This window comes from Amblyomma maculatum, chromosome 5 (assembly GCF_055883805.1).
Source record: "Amblyomma maculatum isolate TAMU_Amacu chromosome 5, ASM5588380v1, whole genome shotgun sequence".
Classification (NCBI taxonomy): domain Eukaryota; kingdom Metazoa; phylum Arthropoda; class Arachnida; order Ixodida; family Ixodidae; genus Amblyomma; species Amblyomma maculatum.
In genome coordinates this window covers 143500312-143521243 of record NC_139348.1, presented here as the reverse complement: position 1 = coordinate 143521243, position 20932 = coordinate 143500312, and the positions used below count along the sequence as shown (strand labels likewise).

The window sequence follows — 20932 nt, the reverse complement described above, 5'->3', positions numbered from 1 at the left end:
AACTCATGTGCCCTTTAACTCCGCACACGTAAGTTCGGTCATGGGCGTATTTCTTCTTTGGTTTAAAGCGTATTTGACATGTTAAAATGTATGTACAGACTGGCCGGCAAAGTGACGCCCGCTTTTAAGCAAATTCACGCATCCAATCGGCTTGCTGCTCTGTTCTATTGAAATTTGGCAGATACTAAATGATGAGGGATGGAGTGACAAACGATTCCAACCAATGGGCGTCGATTATCAATCGTCATTTATGTGTCTCCTAAGTGTTTCGTCTAAGTATTCATGCTAACCTTTTTTTTAAATGAGGCAGCAAACATTTTGTTACACATAATTTATTTTCTGTATCTTATTTCTTCTGTCATTTATTTGTACTTATTTAAATAACAATTTGTCTCCTCTTTTGGCTCTTCTCATACAAGAACGCACTTCTTGTTCTACGGGACAGACGACTGCCGCCGGAGCTTGGTTCTTCGTAGTACTCAGAGCCTCCCGTAGTGCTCTTGGCGGACAACATCTTGTGGCTGCAAGTCGTGCACCGATCGTCGGCCTGCAATGTCCATTCAGTGGTTGCATTAACGTCTCGAACAAGCAAAACAAATCTTGGCGCCAGAGACTCTGAAGTTCAACATTGCATTGAAGAAAATCAAAGATTAAAAAAAAATGGCAAGCATCCATACGATGTGAATCGACAAACTGACATTGCCAATAGTATAACACTAAGTTTCAATTTTATATGGGCCGCCTCTCTGTTTCTTCTGTGAATATGAGTTTACCCACGCTTATTCGATTCTCTGCACCTTTGGCTTCTGATGGCGAAGCCGGATGGCGGAGGCTTCACACGCAGTTTTCGGGGAACGTTCCTCATACTCGTGACGTGGTAAGGTAGTGACGGGAGGGTAATATGCCACAAGTTCGCTACAGAATGGCTTTCAAACTTTCCCACCAGTGCGTTTTAAAATGTCACTAAACGTGCCTCTCAGACGATTGCCGTGCCCAGCCTCATTCCGCTAAAAGGCATTGTGAAGCCTTTAGTTCCACCGAAGATGAACCTGAAACTGCAGTAGAGAACGCCTTTAACGCGCTTCGCCGCATTCCTTTCTAACTAGTGCTCGATAAACACTTTCGTGAACAAAAATCCCCTTGCACCTGTATTTGCACCTGTATCCCTACTTAAAAACGAAAAGTTCTATGGGGCAATAACTTCACACAATCTCATCAAATCACATAGACTCTCATACGGTGTACATCATTATCATAAAATATCTTCCATAATTTATGTTAATGTACAAGAAACTATGAGATCTTACGCAATTATATGCGAATTGTATGTGATTTCTTACGTGAATTGAGTGAGACTATGTGAGAAAATGTGAGTTTACTGCCTCATACAATTTTTTCAGTAGGGATATGCTATTTGCTTCACGCCCGCAATGGTTCGCTACTAGTTAATGGCAGCGATACTAGCCAATGCGTTTTCTGTAGCGGAAAAATATGACTCGCATCTGCATTGACATGGGGCCTATAGTGTAAGTTTTCGTTTTCGGAGTTCGCAGGCTGGTACTGCATCGTATGCGTTTCAGCTACCTGTTGTTCGGAGCAGTATTTTTCACAATAAACTTCGCTTGTTCTTCTTACTCAGGTGTGATAGCCGAAATAGACCGTTATCATTGGCATTGCAAAGTTGCCTGGTTTAGCATTAGTCAAGGGCAGTGTTCAGCAAGCAAATAGAGAGAAAATGAGTTGCTGTACGTCATGAGAAACGTAAGAAGGGAGCCTAGAGCCAGTGACACAAAAGAAAAAACAAGAAATATATCCGATGTTGGTGTATGTGAAGTGACCAAGTAATTGGGGAGATAAATAACTAGAACGTAAAATAAAACAGCCACACGCCGTTGGCGGGATCCAAAGCGCACACATTCGATATACCGTGTCATGTCGATATCAGTATTTCATGTGAAATGGCGTGACGTCAGCCAAAAAGTGGACTAATGTACCGATGTCTGCTACACGCGGGGAAATTAATTCGTCCCTCAAAGATTTTACGCGAAGAAATCTTTTTCTTGTTTTTTACTTGTGCAGCGCTGCCAAGTTGATCAAGACGAAGTGCGTAGTTCCAAAAGAATAGTATCTGTAAACACGGATAGACACATCAAGGAAAATAAAATATCTTGTGTGGTTGACAACTGATTTTCTTTCATATCATGCCTTGCGCAAATTGTACATTTTGTAACATTTTCACGGACCTCTTGTAGTGCATTTGCAGCCCCACAAGATTTCCTTAAGTGAAACCATATAACGCGTCCTGTAAAACTCCGTGGGTGTTATTAATGCGTAATCACTGTATGCCTAGCCTATGTAGGCGAGCTTTGCATGGGCGTGACATTGTCCGAGCTGTAAAAGAGAAACTAGTTAGTGTATCGGAAAAAAAATGGTATACCATCGGATAGAGCGTTACGTAAAGGTGTGCGAGTGACAGAATGACTGATGTGGGTTAATTAGGTAATTAACCCATATCAGTCATTCTGTCGCTCGTAATTAATTCGAGCCAATTAAGTGTTATTTAAGAGCCAAGATGGCCGCCAGCCAACTTCCGTTTTCGGTTCTCAGCTTCCGGTCACGTGTCTCAGTGCAGAAATGCGAAAGCCTGAGCGTTGGTGCTGCACACGGTAGAACGCTCGTTCCTTGTCGAACACAACCAGCGTTCAGTTGAAAGCACCAAAGTTCACCGGCGTTCTATAATTGGGTTACAGGAAATGAAAGGCGCAGTATCTGCCTCTCGCTTAATCTCGCTGACACATCTCGCGGACAGCACAGCAACGCTTAGGCTTACGCATTTCTCCAGTGCAGATTCTGCAGTGATCTCGGAAAAATTTTCCCATTCACGCGTTATCTCACCTTACATCAAAACACAGCCAAGACAGACTCGATTGAGCAGCACTAATAAAATTGCATTTATAGTAGTAGTTTCGGCCAGCATGCTTTGGTATTTTTTCGCTTGTTGTTTTCCCCACAACACCGCGAAGTAAATTCGAATGTTGTGCTGACAAGCACGAACAGGACTAGAGCCTTAATGGCGCACAAATTACTTTTTTTTTAAACACTGTTAGTATAAGAATGATTCAGAGCTTACCCATCAGCGTCAGAGCCCTGTCGATTTCTGTCCTGAATATGTCCAGCATCTTCATTACACCCGACATACCCTAGAAACGAAAAATATATCCGCGCACCCTAAGTGCATCATTCGTGAAAATACACTTAACGAGCGCTGGCATAGTCGAAGTTACCTATTAGCTCCAATCGTCTGTAAATAGGTTTGGTTTGGTTTGTTGGGTTTAACGTCCCAAAGCGACTCGGGCTATGAGAGACGCCGTAGTGGAGAACTCCGGAAATTTCGACTACCTGGGGGTGGTGCACTGACATCGCGCAGCACATGGGCGTCTTGCTTTTAGCCTCGATCGAAAAGCGGCCGAAAACTTCCAGACACAAAAAAAAAAGTAGCAAATAAAAGATTAAAAAAGAAAAACCCCTCAAGCCTAAACGAAGCTTAAACTAATGCTGAAACTTCTTAAAAGGAAGTATATATGCGAGTATATATATGTATAAGCATGCCCCTAATGAATAACTACGTGTTATAAGGAGGGTTCGCTCGAAGATTAGCACATGGTATATTTTTTTGGATTACCGGTTGAAGAAACTTTGCTGTTCCGCTTGTGGGTTGGTGTAGCATTTACAAACTTATTCTTTTGTGGTAGGTATGGCAAATAGCCCTTCATGTACAAACTGCGGGTGCGACGAGACTATAGGCCACATTCTTTGTGAGTGCCCCATATACAGCGAGGAAAGACAGTGTCTATGCCGTGCGCTGGAGCGTCTAGATGGACGCACACTGACTGAAATTAAGATCCTAGGTCCCTGGCCACGGCGATCGTCTGTGGTGAAGGCCTCCCAGGCACTGCTCCGCTTTATGAAAAGCACAAGACTGATCGAAAGGCTATGATTTTTTATGTTACGTGATATGACTGTGACGTGATGTGATGTGACATGTCTGTGATGTGACTGTACTGTCTTCACCCACACTCTCTCACCCACAACTTTTATACCCACCTACCCCTCTCCCCCAGTGCAGGGTAGCAAACCAGTTCATTTACCGGTTAACCTCCCTGCCTTTCCTCATCTTCCTCCTCCTCCTCCTCCTCCTCCTCCTCCTCCTCCTCCTCCTCCTCCTCCTCCTCCTCCTCCTCCTCCTCCCGGTTGTATATCAAAATGTGCGACCCTTATTTTCGTCGACTACCTAAGAATGTGTAAAGGATGTGCATCAGAATGCCGACGCTGCTTTTGCTGTTGAACCAACACGTGAACTCTACAGGCTTCTTAAAAATAAAAGAGACCTGCTTCCTGAAGTTGTTTATGGCGGGTTGGACTTCGCTGTTTTTTATTTTTAGAACACTCGGCTGCCTTTTTCGGTGTTCATATTCCACGAGGCATATTTTGTTTTCTTTTTTTTGTCGGGAAATAAAATTTCTGATGACTGAATTACTGACTTTTTTCAGTGATTTATTGTGAAAGTCCTGCGTGCTAAAGCCTCACATATATCTGCGTTGTATTTAACATCAACAGCCTTTTGCCACTGATTAGAGTGGATGTGGCAGTCTCAGAAACGGTGCATTTAGATGGAATTTACATCGCTATAAAATATAACCCTACTGAAAAGCCAAAAGTTCTACGAGGCAATAACCTCATAAAATCTCATCTAATCGCATAGACTCTAATACGGTGAACGTCATTATCATAAAATATCGTACATAATTTATGATAATGTACAAGAATTTATGAGACCTGGTGAAATTATATGCGACTTGTATGTGAATTTTTATGTGAATTGAGTGAGATTGTGTGTGAAAATGTGAGGCTATTGACTCATACAAGTTTTTCAGTAGGGAAGTACCGCACGTTAAGCGAGAAAGCTGGAAGACACAAAAAAATGAAGGGGTTTAAAGTGAATAAACCTAGTATAACATGTGAAAGCAGTATTGGCGCTGTTTATCTTGCTAGATGGTACGAAAAAGCACTGAACAATTAACCCTACTGAAAACATTGTATGAGGCAATAACCTCACCTTTTCTCACACAATCTCACTCAATTCACATAAGAAATCACATACAAGTCGCATATAATTGCATAGTTTCATATTTTCTTGTACATTATCATGAATTATGTACGATATTTTATGATAAAGATGTGCACCGTATGAGACTCTATGCGATTAAATGAGATTTTATGAAGTTATTGCCCGTAGAACATTTGGTTTTTCAGTATAGGGAAGGGTTGAAGAGGAGCCTCAGTTAACAAGCCGGGTCAATGTTTCAAGAAGGGGGCTTGTCTTCGTCTGGACGAAGACTTGAACTCAACTGCTGTATAGCCATAGATCGAATGCCCGAATACTAACCATTTTGGCTAAAAAACGAGTTTGGTGCACTTCTTTCGACTTTTATCTGTTTATATTGAAAGACCCAAGCCTTATTTGAATGCTGCTACGTGTCACCTATCTCCGTAGCGATTAGGTTATATTTGATTATCTCGCACACTATAAGGGGATCCCGACCATAGTTATAATCGGTGATACCGTTACCGAGCATACTTTCAAAGCACTCATCAAAGAGCCTAGACCGAAAATCGCTTGCACTTCTCGCTAACTTCCTCGCGCAGTAACTTCCTATCTTCTAGGTCCAATAGGGTTTAAGTCTTTTTTTTTCTTTTCTCATGAAAACACCTATTCAAAGCCTATATCCATAACGCCTTGTATACACAGTAAAAGAAATCGCACCCTTTTCGAGTACACCCTCCAGTAAGGGTATTGTGAGGTACTGTTACACACTTTTATTGAGTGCAGCGAGCAGCATTGCACCCATTCTTGGGGGATTACTACATCACTGCACCTTTTTTTTTAGCTTTCTTGAGAGTTTGTGTTCGGGACACGAAATACACCTTAAACGGCGTGATCTGTTTTACAATGTAGAGGGGAGGCATTTGTAGAGTGAGTGTTCTGAATAGCTTTTTGCTACAAAGTGGCTTTCTTTATGAACATGTAAGCGTGTACAAATTACCTATTCCCTAACGCCGCGGTGACGAACATTAGAAATATTTTCCGCGACCGCATAAATTTGTCGAAACAAGTAACGTCTTCTAACGCTGCACTTCATCACGCGTGTAAAATTCACATAAATACTTAAACAAGAGTCATATATTCTCTAGTAAGCATGTAAATTATTGCATGTTTTTCATATAGCGTTTTATGAGTTAAGAACGGCAAAAAAGAAAGAAACCAAGAACATCGATAGAAAAGTTTGCGTGTACAATAATAGAAAACAGTGCATTCCTTCCCTAATGAAAAAATTATATGAGGCAATAACCTCACATTTCCTCACACGATCTCACTCAATTCGCATAAGCAATCACATACAAGTCGCATATAACTGCGTAAGATCTCAAAGTTTCTTGTACATTATCATAAATTATGCGAAATATTTTATGATAATGATGTCCACAGTATGAGAGTCTATGCGATGTGGTGAGATTTTGTGAGGTTATTGCTCCGTAGAACTTTTGGTTTTTCAGTAGGGTTTTTATCACAGGCGTTGTTCTGCAGCACCTCTTCCATAAACGCATGTCTTAACTTCAGACAGTACATACGTTGTAGGCGAGTCCCCATAAAGCAGGTCTACCAACAAATACCGCTCTCGCTCCCAGAGCAAGAGCCTTGATGACGTCAGTTCCGGTGCGTACTCCGCTGTCCAGGTAAACCTCTATGCGTCCTTGCACAGCTGCTACAATTTCCGGCAATGCCTCGATCTGCGGACCCACGAATAAACATCGTTATCATCATCGCCACAATGCGGTTAGTAAAAACACGCGCGCCTCCTCCAGAAACGATCTGAAACATGCACCTGCCCTGCACTATCTGTGACTTGATTAAGGCAGAAAATATGTATACTGAGCTAGGCACTCCATTTGCACGTTCTCCGGTCCCGATCGTCATCATCTCCTCTTGGTACCCAGCCTGACACGCTGTTATCAGTTCAGCCCATTAACGGTTTTATTTGTATCAGTACCATCTTCACTTCAGTTAAAGGAATAACTGATCGGGTTTTGTTACTCAGCACTGCTTCATCCTGTAATGTGTCGCTACACCGATAACTGATATTGTCAAAACTCGATTCGCGTTCTTTATTCAAAGTTGTAGGATGATGAGATGGGCGAGTTGGTAGTGATTCATTTGGACGAAAAAACATCGCAAAGCGTGCTTCCTGTTCCTTTGTCCTTCGTCCCTTCGCGCTGTTTTCCCATCCAAATGAATTATTCAGAGCTGCAACGTTTTCGTTTTTCTTCAAGGTACCGTCATGTATGCGGCTATTTGCAAAGTATAGCGCAGCGTATGTTAGCCGTAAAAAATATATACTTCCTATTTACAGTACTATCCCTACTGAAAAAAACTGTAAGGGGCAATAACCTCACATTTTCTCACACAATCTCACTCAATTCACATAAGAAATCATGTACAAGTCGCATATAATTGCATAAGTTCTCATAGTTTTTTGTACATTATCATAAATTATGTACGATATATTATGATAATGATGTGCACCGTATAAGACTATGCGATTAGATGAGTTTTTATGAGGTTATTGCCCCGTAGAACTTTTGGTTTTTCAGTAGGGTATAACTGATGTGAACCTTCCGAGTCACGAATGACTCTTGAGCGCATCATGTTTTATGTCTCAAGTAACATTACTCGAGGTGTAAGCAGCGTCACGATGGCGCCAACATTTCTCATACTATACTATTTGACTGCCGCTCTGCACCTGGTGCAAGCTGCAACCAGTTATGTACAGCTCTGGACAGCTCCGTTTTTTTTTTCTCAGATGTGGCTTCACGGCATGAAAATTATTCATTTGTGTACAGGCAAAAACGAGAATGTGAGTAGTGCGGACTTTGGAAAAGTTGGCGAAATACTGTTGTAATTAAGAACGAAGCAGACGAGATGAAAACAAAATGTATACCCACAAAACCAAGCTTGACTCGACCACATCCCGTCCGTTTTGTTCTTAAATTTCAGTCAGGCCACTGAAGAGCATTGTTCAATTAGATGAAATGTTTGCTCCGTCAGTTGAAAGAAGTACTTGCTCAGTTGGTAGCGCGCGAAAGTATTAATTACTAATTTGCTTTCCTTGAAACTGCATCGCCGGAACCTTCGTCCACGACTGAACTTTTCGGTAGAAGGCATGCCATCAAGATTTGTGACGCTTCATAAAACTGCAGTCATGTTTGCTTTTTAAAGCCAGATAAAAGAGTCGCAGTCCGTTTCCATTCGTCACCTATAGGAAGTACGCTGTAGATACAGTCATAAGTAGCCCTATCGTTAGACTCGCTGATATGCAATTAAACATGAATAATACTAGCGACCACGCCTGCTTATCTGTGGGAACGATAAGACATTGAACCGACAGAGTATTCAAGATGAACTGTGTGACTACCGTGAGCTGCACAAAGCCTTTGAATGACACGTGGCTTGCGTGTGGCCAACTGAAACGTTAAAACGGTTGTCCCTCGTAATATGCGTTATTCCGGTTGTAAGTTGCGGCTGAGATTGTGGCTGACTACACGCCTCTTGTAGAACAAAGTGCATTCATAAATAGAACAAGGACAGGGAAGACGCAGGGAAAGAGAAAAGTTCCATTTACTTATAACAACTGTTTCTGAATTTATGATGACTTCTTTTTTTACGTATGTTTTTAGCGACATCAAAGAAGAAACCCAAAATATTCAAATATACAATACTTTAAGTACCAGCTTTTATTGTTAAAGATGATTCACAAATGTGAACTACCGCTAGAGGTCAGTTCAGTTCAGTCGTTCAGTCGTGTCCGACTCTTCGTGACCCTATTGACCATGTCACGCCACGCTTTCCGGTCTCTCACTATCTTCCTAACATCACATAACTTCATCTGCAGTGCCTCGAGGATGCCATCTAACCATCGCGTTCGCTGCCTACCCCTTCTCCGTAGGTACTCCGTGGTAAAAGCAGCACAGAATGTTGACAAGTAGAAAAAAAATGAACATGCTAACGATGCTACACATCCGTTAGAAAGAATAATGAACAGACTCTGGAAATATTTTTTTTCACTGTCAGGTTTCAGAATACAATGATCTTGTAACCAAATGCTCCGAAAGGGTTGAACAAAGTTAACACAATGGTCTCCTATTGTAAACTCTCAGTTAGAAAACAATGGCCGACAGGCACGTGGAAAGAATTGAGGACATGAGTAGACACCTGGACAAACGATTTAGTTAAAGCAGTCATAGGAAAAGCAGCATTGGTAGACAAATGACGTAGAAAAAGACATATAACTATGATTTTCTTTATACTGCACGCTGGTAGTATGACGGTGTTGCTCTTCCCAAGCGGATTGTAAGCCAACTCGCCCAGAAAGCACTTTGCTCCGAGAAAGTCTGTGTCATTGAGAGTTATGGATGACTTGAACAAAAGTAAAAGTAGAAGGAGCGAAAAAAAAAAACTGGGACAGAAGAGGAAGACACAAACGACAGGACTGTTGCTGCTCTCCCTCTTCTGTTCCTGCTTTTGCGCTGCTCCTAATTATGCTTAAGGTGATCCATCGACTAGCCCACACCAAGATTTGGCTTGAACAAAGCCTGAAGATATGTTTAGAGAAAAGTGGCCTTCGCCTGCCCAGTTGTTATCGATGGTCTGTTGTTGAAAGTGGTTATGGTGCAGTAACTTGAGACAGCATCCGTAAAAGGCAGTTCACAATACCCTGTGGTACTAAGAAAACGCTTCTCGAATGTTAGTTATGCTTTATTTCATCGTCTTCACCGAAAATTTATTTTCTCATTGTTAAACATTCTCCTGTTATTGAATGCTAACTTTTAGGAGCTTTGAATGCCTCCGATGTGGCAGTTGTGTTTAAAATTAGCTATCATTTAACTTCATGGCAAATTCTGTCTTGATAAGAGCCAATGCTCGATACATCTATTTCGATCTTCTAAGGCTTACTATAATATAATGTAACATTGAGGTCGAGATTACCATTGCGCGTTTTTTATTCTTGAAGCCTAACACGAGTTTTTCGAAACTTGCTCTTAGCCTTTTTGAATTCGGAATATTTTTTTATTTCACTTCGCTAACTGTCAGCACACTTTACAGGCGATAATATGCGCTGCATTTAGGGTCTCTGATAAGGCTGAGCGTGACACCCGTGACGAAGGGAAAGACAGAATAGAACCATTTGTCAGTTGACGCGAGTCTTGTGTACCGGCACGCCTTCTGATTGTGCGGTACTGTTGTTCCCCACGCCTCTCAAATGTAGGCGGACAAGCTCACACTGAGATGTTTCTCCGAAATTAAATGTCCCAACCTGTTGTTTTCCGTGAATGTTCTTTAACATCCCAACCAAGAGTGCAGAGTAGGAGTACTATGGAAAACTAGAAATTTTTGGCATTAACAAGAAAATAATTTGCGATTGAGTATGCACGCAAGGGAAATATACCGCACTGAGTATGGCCGGTGAGACAATACACGGTTTGGTCACACAAAATAAAATACACTTTTTACTATCCTCCCGGCCATCGTTCTGTGGATTTAGCTATAAGGCTAGGAAGGAGGGAAAGAAGACAGTCATTTCTGATTGTGCTGCATCATTGCGGCAAGCAGTTCGGCCAGTAACGCAAAGTAGCATAAATGTTTAGCCAGTTAGTTTACAAAAAAAAAACACAAAATTCTGACAATAAGATAAGATTTTGTTTTGGTACGTACATTCAGGGATTAAGTGAAGTCTGTTTATTGGCTGATACATAAATAATATAAAAAAAATCTACAGTTTTTGCGAATTTATTAATTTTTTTTCAATCTTCTAGGGTCTATTTCAAACGAAAACATTTTTGGCGCAACACTATACAGCCAAGACTACAGGTCATCAAAAATGTTCTCCAAAGACAGGTAATTACCGTGGACGGTGATCCATCTAGCTGCCGACCTCCGTGATTGGACACAAGAATAGCGTTCGCTCCACGGGCTATAGCGATCAGAGCGTCCTCCGCTGCGAATAGCCAGAATGTGCGAGCGATCTCAGGATATCTTTCAGGAAGCGTTTCTTCGCTATGCAATATAGACTTTTAGTTTAGTGCTACCGCTTACCGCTACCGGCTACCGCTACAACTCGAGCGTCTGTACGCATGCGCAGATCACACCAAGGGCGACAGATGGCACCACGTTCCTGACAAGTTCTGGCGGACTGCGCACGCAGGGGCCAATCAGCGCGTGCTGTGCTGACGGCGCGCGGTAGCAGTAGACGGCCGCGGTAAGCGGCAGGAGCAAATTAAATGTCTCTATTTTAGTTCGCCTACCCGTTATTGTGTCGCAGAAAAAAACTGCCGCTCCGTTATTTTGCGCCTTGTAACACAAATGTGAACAACCTTTCTTCGCAAGTCAAATCATCAGGAAAAAATATGTAATCGTGGACAAACTTACGCAGAATATGGATGAGCGATGTCCTCGTATTTATGAGACATTCATAAATATTAAATATTACTGCGAAGTTCACACAAAAAATTATAATCGCAGCTAGGGTTTTCAAATAAAACAAGCATTAAAACTCTCTTTGGCATGGACTTCCGCGTGAATATAAAGATAATGTCTTTTTATATTATTTTTAAACATTATCAGTTAAAAAGATACATTTCTGCAAATTTAAGCTTGGTAGAATGCCAATGGGAGTCATTTACGAAAAACGTGCTGTGACAACTCAAATTACTCTTTTTGCCGCCGGTAGACGTAGGTATAAAGAATGCACATAAATGTGAGTATGCAACAGAACGATGTCCTCTACGTGATTTTTTTTTCTCCCAATAATAAAATGTTATAGGCTTTGAAAAATTGCCGCCTGGCGTTATTTTAGCTAAAATGTGATAGCGCAATATTTTGGCTAAATATTATCATTTCATCTCGCACGTTTTATGTAGAGATACACAGTTTTGTTATCCATCACGACAACTTTTAGCTAACACAGCATTTCATGTATTATTAAATGCTGTGCCGTATACACTGCTTAAGCATACTTTGCATCAGGATCTAGTTTTACGGTATTTTAGGTTGTCAGACATACAGGTTTTATACCCTACGCTGCCGTGGGCTGCCAGTGCTTAGAGGACAGGGTTTGTAGACTCTCTTTATCTCTGCGTGTGTAAAACAGCTGTTTCGTTTCGCACAACTGTGTACTGCAACGCTATGCAAATTCTATTGCCTGGCATTGGCAACAACGAAAAGATTTTGCTGTTATACCTTAGCACTCTTGGCGGCATTCTTGGGTTCTTCGTGTCACGAGTTTTAGCTGCTTTTATATATGTCTTTAGTAGATTGTCGTATTCATTTAACACGAGTTTTGTTACGTGTTTCATCAGGAATTGGAATACAATTTCCAATTGTTGTTATCGGGGTGAACTATAGCTATCCTTCCTGTTACCTTACGCAAACGACGTTACGCTTAGCGTTTTTTTTTTTTTAATCTGCTGCAACGGAAAGAAACCTGCATCGTTCTGATGAGTCTCAATCGAGGCTAATTGTAGAAAAGTACAATTAGGCACAGGTTCTAATTTGTGCGCACATTAGAGATCCACCTCCAGGTCATGCAAATCAAGAACTTTGCAGCTCACCTGTTATGATTCCCTTGAGAACAATTGGAAGACGCGTAATTCGCTTGAGCCAAGTTACATCATCCCACGTAAGAGACTGATCGAAGAAGTCGTTCGTGTACTTGGTGAGTCCGGAGCCTTTGGTGATGTCGAAGTGGTCGTACATGGAGTTATGAAAATTTGCGATCCTATAAATATGAGAAAGATGGTTGGTTGGTTGGTTGGTTTGTGGGGTTTAACGTCCCAAAGCGACTCAGGCTATGAGAGACGCCGTAGTGGAGGACTCCGGAAATTTCGACCAGCTGGGGTTCTTTAACGTGCACTGACATCGCACAGCACACGGGCGCCTTGCTTTTCGCCTCCATCGAAAAGCTGCCGCCGAGGCCGGGATTCGATCCCGCGTCCTTGGGAACAGTAGTCGAGCGCCGTAACCACTGCGCCACCCCGGCGGGGTAAATATGAGAAAGAGTTGGGATTGTTAGAACAAAAAGGCATTTGGAAAAGAAAAGAAAATCTTCTAACTTAGCGTGCGCCTTCGCTCACCCATTTTCTGATAAATAAGAAGGAAATAGTCTAGCCACCTCTGTGTATATCGATCTATGACAAAGACCTGAGACTTTAGGTATCGCTTTGACAGCATAACTATATAGGAAGGCGTTTGTGCTAAATCATACCTTTAAGTGGCATGTGTGTGCGTGTCTGAGCGAGAGAGAGAGGAGATAAGAAATGCGAGGTGGTTGGCCATACACGAGTCCGTTTGACAGCCCTGCTGGAGGAAAAAAAATATCAAAATGAAAGCTAGATGGCGCCAGGAGAGCAAGGAGTATACTTATGGCGCGTATATATGTCGACCCGCTGAAGGCTTCTGAATCCTGTCAGATCTAGTTAGTGGAGCAACAGCCCAATGACTTCTTTGGAATGGAGGACGCACTTTATGTCGCTGCATTAGAGATCTATTTATGCATTATACCAGGTATATACCAGGTACGACCGAAACGCAGCTTGAATGAAAACAAAGTCTGCATTCCTGAAAGGCTACATACCTGAAAAACGGGCTCGTAAATCCGACGAGGCGAACTCAGGAAAGTATACTTTACAATTCGCGCCAACAGCATAGGCGCGATGTCACGCATCCCAATAAACACAAAACAAATTGCTTCATCAACGCCAAAGAGCGTTGGTGAGCCGATGAGCCGCCATGTTATGACCGGACAGGCGTCTATGAGAGCTCCGCTACTAGTTTAAATATGCTTTATTCCCGCACGTTTTAATGCGGTGTAGCTTAAAACGAGCGTGAAGTACATAGCACGTCGCCTGTAGCACATAAATTGTTTTCTGGTTTGCTGATTTAAGAGCACATTGTTTGTTTTCTAAAATTAAGGACACATGAAGACTAAAGCGTGGGTCTAGTCCTTATGTGCTCCTTTGGTCCTCTCTCTCCTCTTAGGTGTTACGTATTATGAATTAGAATGACACAATTAGGATTGAGATTAATCATCCACATAAAAGGACTGCAGTCAGCTGCAACTTTCTTGCGGCTCAGAAGAAAAGAAAAAAGAAACATCTGGGAGTTTTCCTTGACTCACGTGATTCCCTTGGGTATGTTGAATGCATTGCGGACGTCCACTATTCTCTGTCCCCAGGCGGGCGTGTCCACAGTCAGCACCAGTGCAGCGTAACCAGCGCGTTCTGCTCGCCGGATCAATTCGATGGTGACTGAGCGGTTCTTGAAGACGTACAACTGCAGCCACAGCAGTGCATGTGGCGCTCCCCTCCGGACGTCCTCGATGGATGTCGAGCTCAGCGTGCTCAAGATCATCACCGTGCCGAAGGCTTGCGAAGCTGCGCGGCGTACCGGATCCGTTAGACAGCGCAAAACGTTTGCCATCCTCTGCCATATTTTATATTTTCTTTGCTCACTCTGGTTTTGCTTCGATCGAGTGGAAAGTATTAGGGAGAGCATCGGGAAAAGTAAGGCGAAATGGTACAGGAGTAACTCAAGGCGCTGTTGGGTCAGATTCGAACAGCTGCTGCGCGAAAAGTAGCGTGGACGGAAGGGTACACAAAACGACACGGACGTTGTGTTCTGTGTAGTACAAGACATCCCTGAAGGGTGTGTTCCAGATCGCGTGTGTGCACCACCGTGTTGCAAGCAAAATCTACTAGCGATTCCTAGTCGAAAAAAGTACAGAACTTCGTCAAAAATACGACAAAATATCCTGTAGTTCTGTCGTAACCATCAGACTTTTCTGTAGTTCTGTAGTTTTTCTGTAGTATATTTCTGCTGTCTGTAGTTCTGTGGCACTTTTCTGTTGTAACTACAGACGCTACTGATGTTACTACAGAATGTTCTGTTGTCACAACAGGTTTCCCGTCAAAAACCGCACAGAAATTCTGTAGTTTTTTTCGACTGGGAATTGGTTGCGGATTTAACGTTTAATTTTGTTTTGCATTTGAAGGAAGCCGGAGGCGTCTTACCTCTGGCCGTGCCGATTTCCCCGTCTGGGTGCGCCATCTTCTGCATGGCCGAAGGTGCAATGCCGACCGGCATGGCTACGAGATGTCTTAGCAATGTTGTCGCCAGAACCCTGCGACGTGCTGTGTTTAAGACCCGGTAGCGAAGCCGCAACCTGTCCGAACACAGAAGGAATATACTTAATTGTAAATTTAATTCCTTGGCAAAGGTACAGACAGTCTATGAAGTGGATCAGAATGGACGTTACTACGCATCCATTCTTTGTGGCATAACTTTTAACCGGGTAACTTAGTGCAGAATCCGGAAGACACTGTAGAAAGCCGTTTGCAGCAGCTCGTTATCACCTTGCCATGAATAAAACCATATATTAGTTAATGTGCAAATTACAGTGCAGCCTCCAAATTTTCAGAGAACATTTTAGGCTGTTCTGAGCCACGGGTAGTTCGAGGTACCTGCCCACACGATATGAAGGAGCACTGAACAAGGGTAAAGGGGCCTCAGTTCGCAGGTCGAGTCAACGTTTTGACAAGTGGATTTGTCTTCGTCCACTTGTCCACAAGTATTTTACCGTTGTTGAGTGCTCCTTCATACCGTGTAAACCATCTCCTTCATCTCGTTCTACCTGCCCACACGATAACACACCTCTCTTCCCACATGCACTGGCCTGATTTGGTCCGTCAGACTTTTACACGGACAATTTTATTTTATTTAGTCCTCAAACATGTGTGCCCTTTTTTAATGGTTACGCTACTTTGCCGCTGCGCTCTCATTGATTTACTGGCTCGTGCCAGATGTCCCAGATTTACATCAGACTGCTTTCTTTGGCGGGCATTCAAGGCGCGCACGGCGGAAGGAAAGAATAGACAGGTCGCTTTTTATATGCAGGAGAGCTTGTTGCTAAAACAAGCTAAGTTTCATAACATGCATATAATACGCTTCTGATTGTACGCTTAGATAATACAGCATGAGCCCATCGATTTAGGCTTCCTCGACAATCTCTAGACGCAAGCCCAAAACAAGTCCAGTTCTCCGAGAATCACTAAGGTCGCATATTATAGTGAAAGCTTCTCAAAAAAAAAAGAATATGCGAATAAAATATTTCTGCTGAAAGAAAAATCTCTCCAGCGACCACCGTCCACGGCGTGCATGCAAGAGTGCCGCCAACACCGCGAATAGAAGACGACATGGGGATGATATGCCGCTGTGACTTCAGTGGCCAATGGTTGCCAGATCAGCGAGCTGTTTTCGAAATAATAATAGAAATATTCATTTCAAACAATACCTACTGCACCGATTGTGGTCAAATTTCGAGGAATTATAAGTTCACGCGTGTGAAGTGGAATGCATTCATAAGTTTATGCTCAAATATTAGCTGTCATGACCCCTTTAATAAACACAAATCCCAAATCAAAGTTCCTAAAACCTGCGGTACCTGCACCAGGTAGCATTTTAGGCCCTCTTCCTTTTTAAGTTAATAATTTAGTGCTAACTGATACATTTTGCAGCCTTACTATTTATGCTGACAACTGTATTATGTTTCTAACATGTTTCTCACCGAAAGACATCAGGGAAGTATTTTACCCCATGCAAGCTCAGTTTGTTTTGAAGTTCGAGAATGAGCCCATGTAGCAACCCCCTAGTAAAGGAGTCGATAACAAATTGCGATTTATTTCTTGCACCTGGTAATTGAGTTGAAGCCCCTGATAACTTTATCATTGGTCCATATACCATAAACACAGACAAATGTGTGAAAATACTCGGTGTTGTTTTTTTTTCGAACACGTGCTATGGAACGACCATGTGTTGGCCTCATCTGCCCCAAAGTGCGAAAACCGGTTGAATCCTAAATAAAATAACGCCATTTATTTCCTACAATAACTACAAAAAAAGCTCGTATATAACACCTTTTTTCACTCCCAGCCTAGCTACTGCACCTTGGTCTACTTCACAAAATTTTAACATCTCGCTGCAAAATCAAGCAGTTCGAGCAATTGAAAATGCACTGCTTTATGAACATACTAAAAATCTTCACTGAAACGAAATCATAAAAGCTGATTAAGTTTACAACTATGAACTCATGAGAAATTACTGTATAGAGGTACACGTAAAGCTTGACACTTTTCTCACGCTCGCTTGTCTACACAAACAGGGCCCCGCTTAGCCTTCAACCGACATGTAAAATTTTTTTCTCGCGCACTATGGCAGTGAAAGATTTGCTTATAAACTATCAAGAACATAATGGAATTAAGCAAAAAGGATATCTTACAAATATTTTGGTAAAAAACTTGCCTCAAAAATTGTAGCATAGTCGTCTTATCCTGTCTTATTTTGCTTTTGTATTTCATCGCAAATCTGCGTGTAATATTTATTTTACTCATTGTGTGATATGTAGTGTGTATACTTGCACAATCATGTCATATCTATATTATGCAATTTGTGTGTGGAAGTGTAATATAACTTTTAGTAGAAAAAATTCTTGAACTCCGTTTTACTGTTACCTTGGTGGCTGGAACGTTGCCAAGCTTCTGCTGTGCAGCTTTTTCCCCATCTCCTTTTTTCACTACGTATCCCTTGTTTGGTGGCAATAAAACGTGGGTCGATCATTGATTGATTGATTTTTTGATTAATCGATTCGTTAATGATTGATTAAATGTTTGATTAATTGATTGGTTATTAGGGGTATTTCTCCAAATTGGTAATTATTGACTTTAGACAATACATGTCATTGTCAAATTCGGGCAGCACAATCATAGTGCAACTTATGGCTACTCTGTTTCCATGCTGTTCTTTCTAAGGTTAAATGGAGGTCGAACCTAAGCATGAAGTAGTGCTAGGCCTCTACGCTGAGTAGGGCTGCCGCTCCGAAATACTCTTATCATACCGCTTGAATGCCGCCACGTTCTCCGACAGCGTCTGCTCCTGGTCAGCGCCGCTCTCGTAGTAGTCTCGCACGGACCTGTTCAGCCTGGGAACACCGAGCTGTCTGAGGTCATCCACCGTGACCACGGTGATATTGTTGATGGCATGCCTCCGCGCTGCGAGGAGAACGGACAACCTTCTATGCAGCTTATCCGCCATTGGAAGCTCTAAACTGTCCCACTCCACTCCTTGTGAACGGTGCTTATGCCCTCTTATGCTCCCTCTTCTTGCTCCCTTAAAAGTTGAACTAGATGAGGTGCTTCACTGTCAGGTAAGAGCTAATTGTAATCAGGATGTGCCGATGAAATACCGCGTTGGAATAAAAGAAAAATAGCTATTTTAATTAAACAATACCTTTTAGGAGGCACACAAGAATATAAAAATGATACATGAGTGTCGCCGAAACCGTCATGGTTATGTGCCTTATATGTACAGAGGCGAGCAGAAGAGCCGCCTGTTTCGCTAGCAAAGTCCTGGTTATGTCAAACAAATTTGTGTTTTTTAATGGCCCCGCCGTGGTAGCGCAGGGGTTAAGATGAGCGCGATTAGGAAATATGTTTAAGGGATGGTGGGGAACCCTTCAGCTTCACGATGTGAGAAGTTCTGTTGGCTTCCAACAGAACAAGCAAGTGGACGGACTTGAGAGTACATCCGTGTTTCTTAGCTGCGTCGAGAAAACTGGAGCGCATGCACGTATGCGGTGAAGTTTTGTAAACAACTGGGAAAAATGTGCTGATTGACATTTGAAATGACACAAAGCTTTTGCAGACTGCCGTGAAGACGTCCAGTCCAGCAATGTTCCGGTAGCCATGTCGACAATGGCTACGAAAGCTAATAACGGTTGTGTGTGCGTGTTTTACTGAAAACTAATCAGCGTTTTCAATGTCCGTATGATTGCAGAAGAAGTAGGAATTCTGGGCAATTAAACGTAATAACTTGTGATTAAGACGCACACGTTCAATATCGGCGTCCCTAGCCGTCGCTGACGGGCGCCCGGACCGTTGCTGTACTGTACGTCTGCACACCGTCTGCAAATGCTTTGTTCCATTTGAACGCTCACAGTCAGCAAATTGCATCATTGCCTTGATCATGACGAGATGCTCGGTAGGCGACATCCACACTTCGTTGCAAACCTTCACTGTATTCCGCTATTTTGACGTTTGCTCCAGCTTTTCTCGACGCAGCTAAAAACCGTGAGTGCGCGCTCAAGTCCGTCGGATCGCTTCTCCTGTTCGAAGCCAACTGGCCTCCTCACACTGCGAAGATGAAGTGTCTCCCATCATCCCTCTAAACCGGTTTGCCATCGAGTTCGTGCGTGTTCAACGCCACGAGTAGTCTCAATAGATTCAGAACATCTCCTGTGGAACAAGGTGAAGCTTAGTAGGTATTTGATCATAGCACTGCAGCACCAAGAAGGATAGTAGGACGAAGTACACACAGCAATACTTTGTGGAAAGCTCTGTGAGGAAAGTTGGTACCGCAACACGCTCTGCGCCTCACAGTGCTCCGCTGACGAGTGTGAAGCACGCTTTCACAGGAAGTCCAAGAGTGTACACTCTGAGAGTGTTCACGGAAAAGCAGGATGAGGGCAAAAGAATATAAAGACTAGGCCTCCGAGTACAAGTCGTCCGGATTATTCAAGAAACAAACCTATGATTGGTAAAGCATGTATGGTATTAAAACGTTGATGGAAAATATAAATGTTTCGACAGTGAATTCCTTGCTCGCTCACGTGATTGCATTAAGTGAACAATATACACAGTCATGCCTTACCATGGGTGATATCTTGGTTGTGGAGCGGCAAATATTGAGTAGCACTGCCGTGAAATGCCGTAACGAAGACGACGACTGGCAATAATATGGTCGCCATGAAGACCTGGTTTCCTTATCTTGCCTGCGAAAACGAGGTGATGGTGTGCGCTTCAAAAACCACTGTAAGCCGAACAAATCGGGGCGTGCAAAAGCGACAGTTTCTAGGCAAGTAAACGCTAAAGTTAAGGCAGTAGCTATTTGTTGCCCTTCCCGGCAAAGTGATTTTCTTAATGCTATTCGATACAGAAATTGTAGAGTACCAGCCAGATCGCTTATATGCATGACATGTCTAGAAATAATGTAATATTTCTCACTTGTTTAGTATAAATTTTGCGTTCAGTACTGAGCAAGGATGAGCGCCACAGAGTTTAGTGGTCCCAGGGATTTAAATAAGGCATGCCTCCACTTTTTCTCGAATACCTAAAGCCTTTGTAAAACGTCCGTAGCCGAGCAGGTTTGATTCTTAGGCACACTGGGTGGCTGGTGAGGCTGTGTTGCAAATATCCCAAATGTAAAAACATATATCGTACTGCCTCTTCCAAAGGGAAATATTTCCCCTCCGAAAAAAAATGCTGTAGCCTAAGTACATGGCTTAATGCAGACCCCTTGAGCTCTGAGCTCCTAATGGGGGGTGTATATGAAAGGGGAAAGAAGTTTTCATATACAGCAGTGCCGAGCAAGCCTTAACATCAGATATGTGCTGAGCACAGTATATTGCAAAGAAAATACCCAGGAATAATTCTTAACCGGAAGTTTAGCTCGAGGTTTTTCAAACTTTTCCAGGTTAATTGCAATTAAAAAACCGTCCATAACCAAGCATCGTAGCAGAAGAAGCTTCAACGCATCAAAAACTACACACAAGGGCAATTGCTAGGAGAAGAAAAAAGAATGTGGTAATCCGACTATTACTTCGCCGAAATCTGCTGCCTCCACTTCCCCGTCTCGTGTTCTCTTAACCAGATCGCAGAACAATACTTTCAGCCTCATTGAAGCTCCAACTCATATGTGTCGCAGAGCGAGAAG

At 42.6% G+C, this 20932-nt stretch overlaps 1 protein-coding gene across 1 annotated transcript; it reads right to left on the bottom strand.

Moving 5' to 3' along the window:
* Positions 1–316: 316 nt before the first annotated feature.
* LOC146189831 (uncharacterized) lies at positions 317–20932 on the bottom strand. Its single transcript, XM_084604595.1, has 10 exons — positions 20819–20932; positions 19871–19991; positions 18060–18213; positions 15181–15332; positions 14289–14544; positions 12724–12890; positions 11020–11111; positions 6691–6849; positions 3131–3200; positions 317–547 (listed from the first exon to the last, which is right to left on the bottom strand). Exons 2-10 carry the CDS (start codon positions 19965–19967, stop codon positions 480–482), a joined length of 1215 nt encoding a protein of 404 aa, XP_084460721.1. The 5' UTR covers positions 19968–19991; positions 20819–20932; the 3' UTR covers positions 317–479.